This window comes from Lepidochelys olivacea, assembly GCF_965140295.1.
Source record: "Lepidochelys olivacea isolate rLepOli2 genome assembly, chromosome: 1".
In the NCBI taxonomy this organism is placed as follows: domain Eukaryota; kingdom Metazoa; phylum Chordata; order Testudines; family Cheloniidae; genus Lepidochelys; species Lepidochelys olivacea.
The window spans coordinates 263,653,162-263,672,495 of NC_140411.1; the positions used below are offsets into that span (position 1 = coordinate 263,653,162).

The 19,334-nt window shown below is 45.7% G+C and overlaps 1 protein-coding gene across 4 annotated transcripts; it reads right to left on the reverse strand.

Annotated features, from left to right (window-relative positions):
- Positions 1-1,348: 1,348 nt before the first annotated feature.
- On the reverse strand, positions 1,349-15,070 carry LOC311528561 (uncharacterized protein). Of its 4 annotated transcripts, none has more exons than XM_084643772.1 (8): positions 14,755-15,070; positions 12,306-12,371; positions 8,917-8,982; positions 4,987-5,079; positions 4,269-4,458; positions 3,112-3,222; positions 2,489-2,578; positions 1,349-1,672 (listed from the first exon to the last, which is right to left on the reverse strand). In XM_084643772.1, the coding sequence occupies exons 1-8, from the start codon at positions 14,853-14,855 to the stop codon at positions 1,418-1,420; spliced, it is 972 nt and encodes a 323-aa protein (XP_084499898.1). In that variant the 5' UTR covers positions 14,856-15,070; the 3' UTR covers positions 1,349-1,417. The 4 variants fall into 4 exon arrangements, 3 of the variants coding, with proteins under 3 accessions (XP_084499898.1, XP_084499899.1, XP_084499900.1); XR_014713634.1 differs by having other exon boundaries at positions 1,625-1,672; positions 2,489-2,559; XM_084643773.1 differs by lacking the exon at positions 12,306-12,371.
- Between the last annotated feature and the right edge of the window lie 4,264 nt (positions 15,071-19,334).

The window sequence follows — 19,334 nt, forward strand, 5'->3', positions numbered from 1 at the left end:
CACTCTGGTACAAATGCTGCTTAACGATGGTAAATTCTTACTCACAAACACAGAGCTAAACTGTCAGCACAATTTGGGGATTAGGAAGACCCTCGGGTATATTGGCAGGGTCTCCAGAGCATTGGTGGGATATTGCCCTTTTGGATCAGGGAGATGAGGCTGGGCTATGAGATTCTCTCTCTCTGATACACACACACACACACACACTCTTACTCCTCCCACACCCCCGTTTTCCCCCTCAGTACGCCCCCTATTAGTAAAAAATACAACTTTTACAGAAACTCCTTGTGACTTTTTATTTCTGCCGGTGGGTCTGAGAGCATTGTTTGTGCCTTTATAATAGCAGCTTTGCAGCCACACTCTCCTCTCTGCCCAGCCTATCTAATCTGGGGATGAAGAAGAGAAGCAGGAATAGGGGACAGAATAGTAGCCGTGTTAGTCTGTATCCGCAAAAAGAAAAGGAGGACTTGTAGCACCTTAGAGACTAACCAATTAGAGACTCATGAAAGCTTATGCTCAAATAAATTTGTTAGTCTCTAAGGTGCCACAAGTCCTCCTTTTCTTTTTGAGGAATAGGGGACCAAATGTTACAGATGGTGGAAGGATTAGTTAAACCTAGCACTTCATGAGAAGCAGCTAGGCTGTAATGGGCGGATAGGAGGTGAGGCTGCATTTCTACTGGGCTCCAATCACCCTTTGACATCTACTACAACTGGAAAGGAGTACTTGTGGCACCTTAGAGACTAGTCTCTAAGGTGCCACAAGTACTCCTTTTCTTTTTGTGAATACAGACTAACACGGCTGTTACTCTGAAACCTACTACAACTGGTCACTTATGTATATTCAGCCTTTGATCTCTGTGATCCTGGTGAGTTCAGTGAGTCCTGGAACTTTATATTTCCCTTTCCTCATTCTTAATTACTAAAGACATTTTCATGCAAACAAGAAACTTGCTCCTTAACAGCTCATCTTTATCTCCTCCCACTGCTTATTCTCCAGCAGAAGGCATGATCCTGTTTGTTGTAGAGATACATTGTGATAATGTCACATGCAGTGGACTGTGACTCCCAACCATGGAGAATAAGCAGCAGATAATTTAAAAATGGGAGATTATGTTTTCATGCAAATGACACTTGGAAGTAATCAGGGATGAAAAGTACCTACAATTTGAGACAGGCAGGAGCAAAAGTATGTCTAAGAAAAATGTTTTCCATGAGATATCTGGAAACATTTAATACCCTATTTGTAAATCCTACACTCTCCTGTGTGTCCCTCCCCCCCCAAGCTAAATTACAAGAGCTGAAACCCAGGCATTTGCTGGATAAAAAAAAGACACATACCACCAGGCTGCAGATTTACTTGCTTTTTATTGCTTTTTGACACAGGGGTATAATTTGACTCCAAACAGCCATTACTTTTAATCATAGATTACACCCTTTCTAATTAGCTCTTCCCCACAGACCAGCTTCGGCCACAGAAAGTTTAATGGCATCCCATCCTCCATGTTTTTATTGTCCACATGCTGCATGCAAGAGATTGGGATTCTTTCCTCTGTGGGCCACTCAGCTTTAATGGGCGGGTTCTGAAGAAGCAACAAACAGTAAATTTTGTAGCACTCTGCTGTGAACTTTACAAGTGGCTGAAACGTCTGTAGATCAGGAGAAAGAGCAGGCTGAAATAAAGCAAGGACAGTGATTATTATCTTATGTGCTCTGTGGTGTTATGATAATTGTTAAACAGACTCTACTACCACCCTTTAACTCACTTTGCCGCTTCTAAATATGGATTAATATCAGTAACTGAATTCCTAAGCCAGAACTGATGGTAGTGGGAAAGGCATGTCTGAGGATCCTTTATTTTCTCTGATCTCCCATCCGGAGAAGTTCTAGGTTCTGGGGCTCAGCATACCAAAGGCCTGGCATAATTCCAGTAGCCATGGGCTGCCTTTGATCCCCATATCCAAGCAGAGCTTTGCAGGCGGCAGGAGAAAGAAGAGCTGCAAAGTGATTGCAGCAGCTCTATTGCAGCCCACATAGACTTTTACCACAAGAAACAGGACAGAGTCTGGTTTTGTAGAGTTGGAATATGGTTATTGAAACTTGGGCTCCACCCACTTACTGCTTTCCCAGTTCCACATAACACAAGGTAGTATATGTCCACCTCTCATGACCCAACATGGAAACCAGATATAGACAGTCTATGAGCCCCTTCTGACTGATGTAAGGAGTGGTATCAGTGGGCTGTGAAGGGAGGAACACCCAGAGCTCCTCAGCCAGAGAGGTTTCCACAATGTCAGCTTTGAGGGAGGGTGGAAAGAGGAGTAAAAGGGAGGAGCTGGACAGGAAAATTCTTGGGGTTTGGTGAATCCCACCCCCATGGTAGAAGTGAACGATACAGCACAGAACTCAGTGGTGTGACTTTTAATACCGTGAGTTTCACAGACATGTTTGGAAATGGAACCCCCTTCCCAGGCTTGGTATTTACTCACGCGAATCTTGTCTCGGTAACAGTCTTCTCCATAGTTAAAATAGAGATTTTTAAGGTGATTCTTTATCTCTCCTGTCAGCCCAGGGGTCAACCACAAACCAAACAAAGAACAAAACAGCCTGAGTTAGCTGATATGAAATGGGAATAATCCACTTCCTGGTTATTGGTCCAACTGTGATTTGGAAACTTCCAGCACCAAGGGTTCGGGCAAATGTCCAGACTGGGACATGGGGTTGAAAGGACATTTTTAACTCTTGTAAGTGCATTCCAGCCAGTCAATGACAGAATTAGTGTCTCTCAGTCATGTGACCTACCATACTACATATGACTCAGCCATTCTTCTATCACATCAATTACAAATATAAAGGAATCACAGTTCTCCCCTCTGCTCTGCCTCTCCTGCACATCTCACAATTTAGCTCAGGTTATTTCCATTGTAGCTGCCTGTCTACATTAGGGCTTCCAGCATCGTTCACACTGGTGGTGCTGAACCAGGTTGAGCAACTGTGGGACACTTGATATATTTCCCTTTTGTGAATAAGGCGGTAGAGAGGTGGCAGATCTAAACAGGTTACCCAGCTTCCCGCTGCTACCCAAGTCCTACTGTGCTATAATGTTAAATACCTGTTGGCTGTCAAAGAAGCTTGTAGTTTTCTTTGAAACTGGAATCTCAAGGAGTTCAAAGATTTGATCTGTTCTTTGTGGCAGCTCTTCTTCACATTTGGAAAACACAGCCTGCAGTGCAAAGATAACAATAGATCACTGTAAATACCGATGAGGATCAAATTAGAAGCAGTACGTACAGTACATACAAGACTTAAACCTCATCTGCAGTAGAGAGGTCATTCAACCGTAACATCCCTCAACCAACATAAATGCACCTTGAATCCAAGTGCAAAAATGCTTCAGACAGCTGTCAGGGATTGAAACTATCGCAGTCATCTGTGGAGGTTAATCAATTAAGTGAGGGCCAGTGTGGGCACCTCCCACTGGCACAAGCAGTGCAGACATTTCGGACAGCAGTCACTCCATTTCTGTGCACCTGTGCTGTCCTCTTAATTGCACAGTGATGATTTTTCCCCAATACACCCAGCGTTGGAGCAATAATTAGAAATCAAAGCTAGGTCTCCTAAGTGGCACGGCAGAGCACTAGTCACAAGGAAACCAGACAAGATGCTGCAACACTCCCAGCTGATGCCTAGTTGGAGTGAGAAATGGCAACAAGAAATTGAACCTGCTCGTCTGAATGCCAGGACTGTGCAGCACCATTAGGTTGGTCTCCATGACATTCCATAGGCCCTGCTGGGCTGGAAAATAAGAGCTAACAACTGAGTAGTCAACACGGGGGGAGCATGAACCACCTGTTCAGGGAGGCTTCGGAGTGGAGTCTGCTACTGATGATACTGGAATTAATTTGAAAACTGGACAGGTAAGTATCTCCTTCCTCCTGTCTGGACAGTTTGTCTCATGGTGCGCTACATTTGAGTGACATGCCTTCAACTACCAGTCCTACAGAACCTAATTTTCAGCAGATATACTTAACTCCTCACACATTCTCCATACATACCTTTTACAATGATTCTGATGTCACATGTCACGTGACAGGCTTTCATTAGAGACCATACATGACATTCTTTTGATGAACCCAGGGGATCCCTGTACCCCTATATCCTCGGCCAGTTGGCATCAAGAGGTGCTTGGGTCATATCTAGTTTCCTACAGTGCTATTATTTTTTCAAGACTTTATACATTTGAGTTCTAGGATATGAACAGGAACAAACCTTAATTATGGTGCTACCGTCTTCATACGTCATTGGAAAGGTGGAGACACATGCAGCACATTTGACTTTCTCCCATTCATGTGTCCTGAGCTTGTCGTACATCTCCAGCACAGCTGATAATCGACAGGGGTCATTCAGATTCTCAGAGAACTTATGGGTTCCCATTGCATTGGCCAAGACAAGGTCCAATCTAGGGCCAGAAGGGAGTTAAAAACTTCATTTTAAAATGAAACTGCTAGGTACAAAGGACACATACCAAGACTAATGGGCTTTTAATTCATAGATAACTAATAATAAGCCTGAAATACTTTAAGAATTGCCATGTAATTCACAAGCACACAACCTCCACTCTGCACTTCCCAACCCCAAACTCATATTCCCCTGACCAGTAAGCATCCGGGTGTGCCAGCTTCTGTCTGGAAAAATCACTCTCACAGCGATATTCCACATGTGGCAGCTAGCATGATCTAAACAGCACTTGGGTTTTGTCTTGAGAGCTTGCCTCTTTCATCTGCACTTGGACACGGGGACAGACACAGAACTGCCATAATCCCCCATCTCACTGTAGCCAATAGTACACATGCCCCAGGGAGGCTGAGAATCTGGGGAGGGGATACTTCGGCTGCCAAGGTGGCACAGAGGGGTTATAGCATTGGGAGAAGGATCAGGCTCTTTGTAGAAAGATGAGCTCTGGAGGAAATATTTACAAATCCCCTACTTTTGCTCCAAGACTCCTTTCTGTTCCTTCAGTTTTTCACATTCTTCCTCCTTCTGATGAAACTCTTCTGCGCTGACCATTCTGGGAAGTTCCCTGGAATTGATTCACGGACAAAATAAATATCACCAACCAACCAATGATGCACAAGGCAAGACTAGGGTTAGCCATCCATTCCAGAATCAAGTTATGAGATAGTCCCAACTTTTCTTCAAGCCCAGCTCACAGCATGACAAAGTTTGCAGATGATACTAAACTGCTCAAGATAGTTAAGACCAAAATAGACTGTGAAGAACTTCAAAAAATCTCAAAAAACTAAGTGATTGGGCAACAAAATGGCAAATGAAATTTAATGTGGATAAATGTAAAGTAATGAACAATGGAAAAAATAACCCCAACTACATATACAATATGATGGGGGCTAATTTAGTTACAGCTAATCAGGAAAACAATCTTGGAGTCATCGTGGATAGTTCTCTGAAGATGTCCACGCAGTGTGCAGCGGCAGTCAAAAAAGCAAACAGGATGTTAGGAATCATTAAAAAAGGGATAGAGACTAAGACGTAGAATATCTTATTGCCCTTATATAAATCCATGGTGCGCCCACATCTTGAATACTGCATACAGATGTGGTCTCCTCATCTCAAAAAAGATATACTGGCATTAGAAAAGGTGCAGAGAAGAGCAACTAAAATGATTAGAGGTTTGGAACGGGTCCCATATGAGAGGAGATTAAAGAGGCTAGGACTTTTCAGCTTGGAAAAGAGGAGACTCAGGGGGGATATAATAGAGGTATATAAAATCATGAGTGGTGTGGAGAAAGTGAATAAGGAAAAGTTATTTACTTGTTCCCATAATATAAGAACTAGGGGCCACCAAATGAAATTAATGGGCAGCAGGTTTAAAAAAAATAAAAGGAAGTTCTTCTTCACGCACCGCACAGTCAACCTGTGGAACTCCTTGCCTGAGGAGGTTGTGAAGGCTAGGACTATAACAGGGGTTAAAAGAGAACTGGATAAATTCATGGGGGTTAAGTCCATTAATGGCTGTTAGCCAGGATGGGTAAGGAATGGTGTCCCTAGCCTCTGTTTGTCAGAGGGTGGAGATGGATGGCAGGAGAGAGATCACTTGATCATTACCTGTTAGGTTCACTCCCTCTGGGGCACCTGGCATTGGCCACTGTCGGTAGACAGGATACTGGGCTGGATGGACCTTTGGTCTGACCCAGTATGGCCTTTCTTATGACAGTTATTGTCCCAGATGTATTTATGGCCTTGCAACGCTGTGATGCTGCTGCCACCTCACGTGATGTTGTTGCATTGTAGTAGAAGGATGCAATGTTGTCGTACAATGATGTAACGTCATGACATGATTATTTGTCTCACAAGGCACAAGATGGGATTCATTTAGATACTACAGGGATTTGCTAGCCCAGATATATAGGAGAAAGATAACGTGTATTATAAACTACGGTCTGATCCAGCATCCACTGATGTCAACATCAAAACTCCCATTGACTTTGTTAGGAGCAGGTTCAGGTCCTGTGTGTCATAACCTTGGGTAATAAACATCATTTGATGGACAAGCAACATTGCTTGTCCCTCCCTCCTGACAATCCCCTTTTCCCTGAGCACTGACCTCTGTGCTGCTGTCTTCATGCACCTTCATGGATGTTGTTCAAAAGGTTGTGTTTGTAGATTCCGAACAAGTTCAAAGGTGACAGATGTACTAGATTAGCAGTTCTCTAACTGTGGGTCAGGACCCCAAAGTGGGTCGTGACCCCAATTTAATGGGGTCGCCTGGACTGGCTTAGACTTGCTGGGGCCTAGGGGATCGCTACCCATAGTGCACTGCTCTGTGTCGATGCAAGAGTTCCAAGTGTGGATGCACTCTATCGACACAAGGAGCTAGTGTGGACATGCAACAGCAGTTTTAATTAAAGCGGCATAACTTTTGCCGACCAAACAAGACCTCAGTGCCCGATCTGTACAATGGGGATAACAGCACTGCTCTACCTCACCAGGGCTATGAGGAGAAATAGGTTAGACATTGTGAGGTGCTCAGATACTATGGTGATGGGGCCACATAAGTACCACAGGTAGAGTGAAAACTTCTCCATACCACACTGCTATCCCTTCCCTGGGTTTTGACCCCTGCTTTTCACATACATCCCTCAAATTTCCCTCTTTTCTGAATGTAAACTTGGCTCAGAGGGCTTCACTGTATTTCTTCTGAGACCCCTGCATTCTCTCTTCAACACCCCCTGCCGAGGGATTCCTGTTTGACAGGCTCATTAATGACTTCCAGATCCTTGATCTAATCACCAGCCCTTTCTTATCTTAATCTTGCCTCTGTTTGTAAACAAAATACTGACTCCCTGCCCCAGGGGCACAAGCTGGGAGCAACACCTGTGGGGGGGGGGGGAGGAGGAGCAGAAGCCCTCCCTGCTCCCTTTAAATGGTGCCCACTGGCAGATTAGCCACTGGGGCAAGGGGGCCCACGCCCAGGGGCTCTGGCCAATTGGGGGGCCCTGGAAAAGGGGCACACCTACGCCCCGACATGCTCCACTTGCCTAGCGCTCCTGTGGGGGGAGCGGGGAGAGCCCGAATTTCCTTGGCAGGAGGGGCAGAGGACTGCAGGAGGAAGGGGTGGGGAGTTCCCACTTGGTCTGGCCCAGGGACCCACCAAAGCTTAATCTGCCACTGATGGGGCCCCTGTCCAAATTGGTCTGAAATTGGGGGAAAATTTGGATCGAGCTCCAATCTCTGTATCATGGATCACTTTCTGTTAACAACCTGAACCTTTGTCCTACATCAATCAAGTCTTGAGTTGACAAAATTCTAAGAAAATCTTTCATGTTTGAAAAAGATTCATTAGCTATTTCCCTCATCCTGGCTGCCTCTGTATTTCCTTTTTCTAGCTGGGATTGAAAGCTCCAAAATGATATGGAGAGAGGCTGCTATCATTGTAATGCCATCCTCAGCAGGCACAGAAGTTGCAGAAAATCTCACACCAAAACCTGTTCTCACAGAATTTCCAACCCAGTTATATGGGGTTCAGATAAGGCTCAAAAAACATCTTTATTTTTGAGTGTTTATTGGAACCAACCTGTTTGAAATTTGCTCATCACTATTCTTGATCTTTTCGGAGGATTCATTTTGGCATTTTATGCTTGTGAACTGTGTCTCTAGGATACCGCCTCTCTCCTCTCCCCCACAATTCACCCCTTTCCACCCTCACCAGAATCCTAGCTGACACCCTTCCCTTTAGGAACTTGTCCAAGCCACCCCTTAATTAACTGTTAGGAGGGCACTGTATAAAAGATACTCCCCTCCCTCTAGCCCCAAGAGCAGTGTACGGTACCACGACAGCTGCACTCACAGTCCCTGCCAAAAATAAGTTTACTACCTGCCCTTACTGTAACAGACTGGGTGGCTTTATCCTCTGTCCTGCTGATGTGCAAGGGGGTATTACTTACTTAGAAAATTCTTTGGAATGGAAATCAAAGTCATCATATTGCGTCACACCATGACATGATTTCAAGATGCCAATCACATGGCAAAATAAGGCTGTGGTGTTACATCACATTGTCAGATTTGCCCTTCAAGACAAATTGAAGTTGGTGGCAGCTCTGGACCTGACCCTCCAGTGTCAAACATTCCCTGGACTGGTGGAAAGAACCACACAACAACTGAGCAGGCTTTCCGTTCGCACAACCCCCATTGACGGAGAGAGATACCCAGCAGGAGAAATGGAGCTAGTCCAATCTCTGGGCATGTCAATATTTTAGTATCAACACCCACAAGCACTCTGTAAACTTGGTGAAGAGAAAACCACAATTGGAAACTTTCAAGACTTCTTTTCTATAGTAGATATTTAAGAAGGAGTCACAATATTTTTCACTGTCATCGAGGCCTGAACCTCCCCACTTACCTGAATCTTCCTTCCAAAACCTCTTGGCGATCCGCCATAGGTTTAACTAGAGCATTCATGTTACTTCTGTTGGGCAGAGAATAATGAAAAGGGATTAGAGTTAATAAAATATCCATAAAAGTAATAACATCTGCAAAAGCAAAAGCTAAATTATTAGTCAGCCCTTCAGCAAAAAAACGAAACAGCCAAGACTTATATGGTTAAAAACATATCTGCTTGGGCTGGTGGCTTAGAGATCACTGCTCTGCCCTGCCCTGTGATGATCTTAGCCACCCTCTCTCTGTCTCTTTCTCTAGGGGTCAGCACAGTGGTGAGCTGGAGCCGGTTCGCTAGAACCGGTTGTTAAATTTAGAAGCCCTTTTAGAATCGGTTGTTCCGCGAGGGACAACCGGTTCTAAAAGGGCTTCTAAATTTAACCGGCCAAAAGTGGCGCATTAGGCGCCGTCTCCACGGGTGCTCCAGCCCTGGAGCACACAAGGGGAAAATTTGGTGGGTGCAGAGCACCCACCAGCAGCTCCCCGCCCCACCCCCAACCCCAGCTCACCTCCGCTCCTCCTCCTCCCCTGAACGTGCCGCCCTGCTCTGCTTCTGAACCCCCCCAGGCTTCCCGCGAATCAGCTGTTCGTGCAGGAAGCCGGGGCAGGCTGAGAAGCAAGCGGCAGCTTCCCGCTCAGGCCCAGGGAGGCAGAGGTGAGCTGGGGGGGAGTGGGGCGCGAGGAGGGCGGGGGGCGGCCCACGCCGCAGCAGATAACCCGTGGAGAGGGGCGTGCAGGGGGACCGCTCCCCACCCCAGTTCACCTCCGCCACCCTCGGCCTGAGTGGGAAGCTGCGGCCTGCTTCTCAGTCCTCCCCGGCTTCCTGCCGAACAGCTGATTCACGGGAAGCCCGAGGGGTGCGGAGAAGCAGAGCGGGGCACGGAGAAGCAGAGCGGGGCGGTGGCTTCAGCGGAGGAGGCGAAGCAGAGGTGAGCTGGGGCCGGGCGTGGGGTGGGGAGCTGCCGGTGGGTGCTCCAGCCCCAGAGCACCCAGGGAGCTGGCACCTAAGGCGCCACTTTTGATGTGATCAGTTGGGGGAGCGGCCACTCCCCCCCTAGCTACGCTCCCCCGCCCCTAGGAGCCAGAGGGACCTGTTGGATGCTTCCTGGGAGTTGCCCCAGGTAAGCACCGCCGGGACTCCCCACCTCACCCCCGCCTCTGGCTCTTAGGGGTGGGGTTGGCACCCACTACGGTGGCCCACGAGACCCTCCTGCCCGGTTCTGGGGACAGTCAGGGGACAGGAGTTCTGGGGGGGGTGTCAAGGAACACGGGGGGGTTGGATGGGGCAGGAGTCCTGGGGGGCGGGGGTGGGCAACGACCCCCTTGTGGGGTGAGGAGGGAACCGGTTGTTAAGATTTTGACAGCTCATCACTGGGTCAGCACCAAGAAATGGCGCCAAGGCACAGCACGGAGCCTCTGGAGACAAGGAGGGCCACACATTGTCCCTCTAGGCAAAGAAGGGGCTCGCGTCTCAGTAAATGGCAAGGAGGACAAATGACAAGAACGGTGCAAACCTCAGGGATCCATTACGAACATGAACAATTGGTTGTAGGCCCCAAGGGTAGGGGTCTAAAATGGAATAAAATTTCATATCACCAAACTTATCTAAGTTTGTCTTCCACAGATTTCACCAATTGTTCCTTCTTGGTTCCATCCAAATTTGTGAGCTTGCCCTGGGGAGCCTCACTTTCACCTTTGTAGGGCACAGATGTATCGGGGCTGACAGTTAACTCATTAGAAGCCTTCCCAACATAAGAGCGGCAGCACCAACACCACCTTCTACCCAGTAAACCCGTACCATCACAGAAAAGAAGAGGAAGTTAATAAAACATATATATAAAAAAATAAAAAACCCTACCCCAAGCAAAGTTACCCAAAAAGAGAAGTGCCCGAGTCTCCATGAAATCCACTCAAGACTTCGCTATTGCGACTCATTTTTATGTGGAAAGTGCTAAGATACTACCATGATGGGAGGCAGGATAGAATCTTAAAATAGGTTAATGCTAGCAATAATCACTGGGGCAGGATGAACTGGGCAAGATAAAATAAGAACTCACTACACAAAACTCAAACTGACACTAAAACCATTTCAGTTATGGAAAAGAAATCTGTCTAGCTGTTTTGCTCAAAGCGGATTTCTTTTTCGTTAAAGGCACTTTTTTTTATTTTGTAGAATCCCATTTAGAGAAGGAGAAAGGAGGAAATAGGTTGTAACATTACAAAGATATTTTTCAGTTTCATGGATGCTTCTCAGTTTCCTGGTTCTTCCTAGGAGCAGAAATGCCAATATTGTTCTGGAGCGATTTCCAGCTCCGGTTTATATGTTCAAGATGTTCCTGCAATTCAGTTAATGACTGAGCAAGGATCCGACACCCCTCACCCCCATATAAATGCAGCTTGATGCATTTTGTTAGAAATATTGTGTTTGTAGAGTCCCAACAAGTTCAAAGGTGACAGATGCACTAGACAGATGGGAGGAGGGTGACTGGCCCCAGGTGAAGAGGCAATTTACAGAATAGCAAGGAAAATACACAATTCACACTTCTGATCACTATTCTAGATCTTTTCGGAGGATTCATTTTAGCATTTTATGCTTGTGAACTGCATGTCTAGGGTACCGCCTCTCTTCTCCCCCCACAGTTCACCCCTTTTCACCCTCACCAGAATCCTAGCTGCCACCCTTCCCTTTAGAAGCTTGTCCAAGCCACCCCTTAATTAACTGTTAGGAGGGCACTGTATACAAGATTCTCCCTTCCCTCTAGCCCCAAGAGCAGTGTATGGTACCACAGCAGCTGCACTCACAGTCCCTGCCAAAAATAAGTTTACTACCTGCCCTTACTGTAACAGACTGGGTGGCTTTATCCTCTGTCCTGCTGATGTGCAAGGGGGTATTACTTACCTAGAAAATTCTTTGGAATGGAATCAAAGTCATCATATTGCGTCACACCATGACATGATTTCAAGATGCCAATCATATGGCAAAATAAGGCTGTGGTGTTACATCACACTGTCAGATTTGCCCTTCAAGACAAATTGAAGTTGGTAGCAGCCTCTGGACCTGACCCTCCAGTGTCAAACACTCCCTGGACTGGTGGAAAGAACCATACAACAACTGTGCAGGCTTTCCGTTCGCACAACCCCCATTGACGGAGAGAGATGCCAAGCTGGAGAAATGGAACTAGTCCTATCACTGGGCATGTTGATATTTTAGTATCAACACCCACAAGCACTCTGTAAACTTGGTGAAGAGAAAACCACAACTGGAAACTTTCAAGACTTCTTTTCTATAGTAGTTATTTAAGAAGGAGTCACAATATTTTTCACTGTCATCGAGGCCTGAACCTCCCCACTTACCTGAATCTTCCTTCCAAAGCCTCTAGGCGATCCGCCATAGATTTATCTAGAGCAATCATGTTACTTCTGTTGGGCAGAGAATAATGAAAAGGGATTAGAGTTAATAAAATATCCATAAAAGTAATAACATCTGCAAAAGCAAAAGCTAAATTATTAGTCAGCCCTTCAGCAAAATAACGAAACAGCTAAGACTTATATGGTTAAAAACATATCTGCTTGGGCTGGTGGCTTAGAGATCACTGCTCTGCCCTGCCCTGTGGGAGACCTGTGATGATCTGAGCCACCCTCTCTCTGTCTCTTTATCTAGGAGTTCGCGCCAAGCAATGGCGCCAAGGCACAGCACGGAGCCTCTGGAGACAAGGAGTGCCACACATTGTCCCTGTAGGCAAAGAAGGGGCTCGCATCTCAGTAAAGGGCAAGGAGGACAAATGACAAGAATGGTGCAAACCTCAGGGATCCATTCGGAACATGAACAATTGTTTGGAGACCCCAAGGGTAGGGGTCTAAAATGGAATATCATCACCAAACTTAAGCAGCACCAACACCACCTTCTACCCAGTAAACCCGTACCATCACAGAAAAGAAGAGGAAGTTAATAAAACATATATATATAAAAAAAATAAAAAACCCTACCCCAAGCAAAGTTACCCAAAAAGAGAAGTGCCCGAGTCTCCATGAAATCCACTCGAGACTTCGCTATTGCGACTCATTTTTATGTGGAAAGTGCTAAGATACTACCATGATGGGAGGCAGGATAGAATCTTAAAATAGGTTAATGCTAGCAATAATCACTGGGGCAGGATGAACTGGGCAAGATAAAATAAGAACTCACTACACAAAACTCAAACTGACACTAAAACCATTTCAGTTATGGAAAAGAAATCTGTCTAGCTGTTTTGCTCAAAGCGGATTTCTTTTTCGTTAAAGGCACTTTTTTTTATTTTGTAGAATCCCATTTAGAGAAGGAGAAAGGAGGAAATAGGTTGTAACATTACAAAGATATTTTTCAATTTCATGGATGCTTCTCAGTTTCCTGGTTCTTCCTAGGAGCAGAAATGCCAATATTGTTCTGGAGCGATTTCCAGCTCCGGTTTATATGTTCAAGATGTTCCTGCAATTCAGTTAATGACTGAGCAAGGATCTGACACCCTTGCCCCCATATAAATGCAGCTTGATGCATTTTGTTAGAAATATTGTGTTTGTAGAGTCCCAACAAGTTCAAAGGTGACAGATACACTAGACAGATGGGAGGAGGGTGACTGGCCCCAGGTGAAGAGGCAATTTACAGAATAGCAAGGAAAATACACAATTCACACTTCTGATCACTATTCTAGATTTTTGGAGGATTCATTTTGGCATTTTATGCTTGTGAACTGCGTGTCTAGGGTACCGCCTCTCTTCTCCCCCCACAGTTCACCCCTTTTCACCCTCACCGGAATCCCAGCTGACACCCTACCTTTAAGTAGCTTATTTAACTGTTAGGAGGGCACTGTATACAAGATTCTCTTTTCCCTTAAGCCCCAAGTGCAGTGTATACTACCACGGCACCTTCACTTACAGTCCCTGCCAAATATCAGTTTACTACTGAGCAAGGATCTGAAACCCCTCGCCCCCATATAAAGCATGAGGGAGCCAGGGGCCAGTTGGAACCACAAGTCTATAATTCTCCACTAGGGTTCAGAGATAAAACAAAACACAAGGATGAAAGCAATGATACTCTTCAGTGAGACTGTAGGTTCAACACCACCACTGGCTTATGAACTACTGTTTAATATTAACGGAAGGAGCAGTTCTCTGGCTTTTCACTGGGTGTCACTGCTGTTGAAAAATCTCTCTTTTAAAACTGAAACAGGATCCAAACTGTGCAGCTTGAGCTTGCTCCATCGTACAATGATCAGAGCCAAAACTCCAGATCCAAATACTCTCAAATTTTAGGGGAAGTCCAGCTTTGGCACTGAACCATGCAGCTTCGCTCCATCCATAGTTAAGACTTACTGCACAAACACATACTGGCCAAACTTTTGCAGCTGACCATGGGATGATACAGGATGCATGTATGTGGTGCCTGCGGGTGAACTCAAATGAGCAGAAAAGGTCAAGTTCAGCAGTGGTCAGTGAAAAAGCAAACCCTGTTCTCCCCTCGCAGTATGTGCGGGAACAATCATTTTGCAGTGAAACCACTTTAAACAAAAATGTCAATTTTCCAACGGGGGCAAAATCAAGGCACTTTAAGGTTTCATACAGGGGGAGGGCAGGGGAAGTGCAGCATCTTGTCATTTTGGTTGCAAATCTGTGTTCTTCTATCCCAGATTGAAATGTGCAAATATTAGCAAACAAAAACATGCAGTCTCTTCTGCATGCAAGTTTCACAAGTATTTTTAAACAGAAAATTAGAGCTCCTATTAAACATGCTGCGATTACCAACTGATTACCCTATTCCCCAACATACCTGCAGATCTCCTCTGAAGCGCTTCTTCTTTGTTGTTGGTTCTTCAAGTGTGAAGTATCTGCATGAGCTCTGCCAGGCTTAGTCAACTTGATTTGATCCATGCTCCTATTAAAATAGCAAATGTGTCTTCCAAACAGGAGGGGACAGAAGAGAGAGGAGTTGTATGGAAGCTGATCCACAGGAGTGTGGGGAAGAGCTCCAAGTATCAAGCACGTTCTTGCTTGCACAAACAAGCAGGGAAAGCAGCTCCAACTAGGTCCTTGGTGCTTTCAAGATCCTTTGCAGCTCAAAACCTCAGTAGAGTGAGGCTGACTCCTCCTTGGAGAATTTATGCAGAGAGCCCTGGCTCTCCCCCTCCCCCACATCAGAGTCTGCAGTGATCACCCAGCCAATTGAAAAGTAGGGGTAGGGTTTCATACTGCAGAGTTAACTGTAAAACTGTTTCACTTTCAGTAGTCTGTTCTAACTGGCTGTGTATGAGTCTCTCCCTCTCTCAAGTTCATGAGCAAGGCAAGCAAGTCCTTGTTTAGAATCATAGAATATCAGGGTTGGAAGGGACCCCAGAAGGTCATCTAGTCCAACCCCCTGCTCAAAGCAGGACCAATTCCCAGTTAAATCATCCCAGCCAGGGCTTTGTCAAGCCTGACCTTAAAAACCTCTAAGGAAGGAGATTCTACCACCTCCCTAGGTAACGCATTCCAGTGTTTCACCACCCTCTTAGTGAAAAAGTTTTTCCTAATATCCAATCTAAACCTCCCCCACTGCAACTTGAGACCATTACTCCTCGTTCTGTCATCTGCTACCATTGAGAACAGTCTAGAGCCATCCTCTTTGGAACCCCCTTTCAGGTAGTTGAAAGCAGCTATCAAATCCCCCCTCATTCTTCTCTTCTGCAGGCTAAACAATCCCAGCTCCCTCAGCCTCTCCTCATAACTCATGTGTTCCAGTCCCCTAATCATTTTTGTTGCCCTTCGCTGGACTCTCTCCAATTTATCCACATCCTTCTTGAAGTGTGGGGCCCAAAACTGGACACAGTACTCCAGATGAGGCCTCACCAATGTCGAATAGAGGGGGACGATCACGTCCCTCGATCTGCTCGCTATGCCCCTACTTATACATCCCAAAATGCCATTGGCCTTCTTGGCAACAAGGGCACACTGCTGACTCATATCCAGCTTCTCGTCCACTGTCACCCCTAGGTCCTTTTCTGCAGAACTGCTGCCTAGCCATTCGGTCCCTAGTCTGTAGCTGTGCATTGGGTTCTTCCGTCCTAAGTGCAGGACCCTGCACTTATCCTTATTGAACCTCATCAGATTCCTTTTGGCCCAATCTTCCAATTGGTCTAGGTCCTTCTGTAGCCTATCCCTCCCCTCCAGCGTATCTACTCCTCCTCCCAGTTTAGTATCATCCGCAAATTTGCTGAGAGTGCAATCCACACCATCCTCCAGATCATTTATGAAGATATTGAATAAAACCGGCCACAGGACCGACCCTTGGGGCACTCCACTTGATACCAGCTGCCAACTAGACATGGAGCCATTGATCACTACCCGTTGAGCCCGACAATTTAGCCAGCTTTCTACCCACCTTATAGTGCATTCATCCAGCCCATACTTCCTTAACTTGCTGACAAGAATACTATGGGAGACCGTGTCAAAAGCTTTGCTAAAGTCAAGAAACAATACATCCACTGCTTTCCCTTCATCCACAGAACCAGTAATCTCATCATAAAAGGCGATTAGATTAGTCAGGCATGACCTTCCCTTGGTGAATCCATGCTGGCTGTTCCTGATCACTTTCCTCTCATGCAAGTGCTTCAGGATTGATTCTTTGAGGACCTGCTCCATGATTTTTCCAGGGACTGAGGTGAGGCTGACTGGCCTGTAGTTCCCAGGATCCTCCTTCTTCCCTTTTTTAAAGATTGGCACTACATTAGCCTTTTTCCAGTCATCCGGGACTTCCCCGGTTCGCCATGAGTTTTCAAAGATAATGGCCAGTGGCTCTGCAATCACAGCCGCCAATTCCTTCAGCACTCTCGGATGCAACTCGTCCGGCCCCATGGACTTGTGCACGTCCAGCTTTTCTAAATAGTCCCTAACCGCCTCTATCTCCACAGAGGGCTGGCCATCTCTTCCGCATTTTGTGATGCCCAGCGCAGCAGTCTGGGAGCTGACCTTGTTAGTGAAAACAGAGGCAAAAAAAGCATTGAGTACATTAGCTTTTTCCACATCCTCTGTTGCCATTGATTTTAGCACATCATACAGTGGCTACTGCTTTTCTCTTGCGACACGCATGGATCATCATTTTGCTCTGTTTGCACAGTACGAAGCACAAAGGGACCCTGGTCCATGACTACGGCTCCTAGGGTGCTACTGTACCCCACTGATGAGTACACCACTCCACTGTACACTGCCCTGCTACATCAGCAATGGGTGCTGTCATAAATAAAAAGGGAAGGGTATCCATCTTTCTGTATACAGTGCTATAAAATCCCTCCTGGCCAGAGGCAAAGTCCTTTTACCTGTAAAGGGCTAAGAAGCTAAGATAACCTCGCTGGCACCTGACCAAAATGATCAATGAGGAGACAGGATACTTTAAAATCTGGAGGGGGGGGAGGAAAACAAAGGGTCCTCTTTGTCTGTGTGATGCTTTTGCTGGGACCAGAGCAGGAATGGAGGTCAGAACTCCTGTAAAGAGTTAGTAAGCAATCTAGTTAGATATGCGTTAGATTCTGTTTTGTTTAAATGGCTGATAAAATAAGTTGTGCTGAATGGAATATATATTCCTGCTTTTGTGTCTTTTTGTAACTTAAGGTTTTGCCTAGAGGGATTCTCTGTTTTGAATCTGATTACCCTGTAAGGTATTTACCATCCTGATTTTACAGAAGTGATTCTTTTACTTTTTCTTTAATTAAAATTCTCTTTTAAGAACCTGATTGTTTTTTCATTGTTCTTAAGTTCCAAGGGTTTGGGTCTGTGTTCACCTTTGCAAATTGGTGAGGATTTTTATCAAGCCTTCCCCAGGAAAGGGGGTGTAGTGCTTTTTTTGGGGGGAGACGTTTCCAAGTGGGCACTTCCCCTGTTATTTTTGTTAGACGCTTGGTGGTGGCAGCAATAAGGTCCAGGGACAAAAGGTAAAATAGTTTGTACCTTGGGGAAGTTTTAACCTAAGCTGGTAAAAATAAGCTTAGGGGTTTTTTCATGCAGGTCCCCACATCTGTACCCTAGAGTTCAGAGTGGGGAAGGAACCTTGAGATGGTGGCAGAGGTGGGATCAATTTGAGATTTTTTGGGGGGATTATTTTGAGATCAATTTGAGATTTTTTGAACCAGATGCACAGATTTTAAAAGGACATTTTTCTTCTTTCCTTTGGGCTGCTTGGAAACAGGTTTTAAGCTGAAAGCAGTTAGAGTTTTTTTTGTCTCTGCCTGGGGGCCAGAGCAGAGACAAAAGGGAGCTTGCTTTTGTGAGCTGGAGTTTTCTCTACCTAAAGGCAGTGTAGTTAACCTCCTGCAGGGAAATTCACAAGTTCTTCACAGACCTGAAGAGGTGGGGGTTTTTTTAGCTAAGAGCAACTAGAGGGTTTTTCTGCCTATTTGCCTGGAGGCAAAGGAAAAAGAAGTGGAGGAAAAGGAAAAAGCCCAAGAGGCTGCCCACAGGAGAGCTATGGAGGCAAAGGAAAAAGAACTGGAGGAAAAGGAAAAAGAGAGGAAGTATGCTGAGGCGGAGAAGGAAAAAGAGAGGAAGCATGCTGAGGCGGAGAAGGAGAAGGCAAAGGCTGAGTGGAATCTACTGGATAACCCTAACCATCCTTCCCCAACAATCCACAAATGGGAGTGACTATGTCCACAGTATGATGAATCCAGTGATATTGCTGAATATTTTCTAACCTTTGAGAGATTGTGCACTCTCCATAAAATTCCTGAAGCTCACAAGATGACCACATTGGTTGCAAAATTGACTGGAAGAGCTCTGGACATATTCAATAAGATGCCTATTGATGAGGCTTCTGACTATAATAAGTTCAAGGATTTGGTTTTAAAGCAATTTCAAATTACATCTGAAACGTACAGAGTAAAATTTTGAATCCTTAAGAGAGGGCCTGAACTAAGTAATGTGCCTTATCTAAACAAGATGAAGGATCTGTTAGATAAATGGGTTCAAGGAAGGGGTGTCACTAGCTTTAACGGAATGTATGATTTGATAGCTCAGGAGCAATTCCTGAATATGTCCAAGGAGGAAATAAAACAGTGTTTATGGGATAAGGAAATGGACTCAGCAGAAAGTCTTGCTTCTTATGCTGATCGATACGAGCAGTCCCAGACTGCCAGAGAGGTGGAGCAAGCCGGAACAAAATGGGTGGAGGGAGGAGAGAGGAACAACCCTGGTCGCAGTTGGAGCGGATACCAGAAGGGACACCCTCAGACCACACCCTACTACCGGGGGCAGCCCAAGGCCCCAACTACACACCAGGGAATACTCCAGACACCTTATCGTCCTGCCACACCATTCTCCAGCAACCCACCTCGCCCCAGTGACCCGTCAGCTGGACGATGTTTTAAATGTAATGAGCCGGGGCAT

Excerpts from the sequence above, each read along its gene's own strand:
- LOC311528561 (XM_084643772.1), bottom strand. The coding sequence starts at position 14,855 with ATGGATCAAATCAAGTTGACTAAGCCTGGCAGAGCTCATGCAGATACT. Across the intron at positions 12,372-14,754 it reads GCTTCAGAGGAGATCTGCAG|AAGTAACATGATTGCTCTAG; the intron begins GTATGTTGGGGA and ends TCTGCCCAACAG. Across the intron at positions 5,080-8,916 it reads GTTTTGGAAGGAAGATTCAG|GGAACTTCCCAGAATGGTCA; the intron begins GTAAGTGGGGAG and ends AATCAATTCCAG.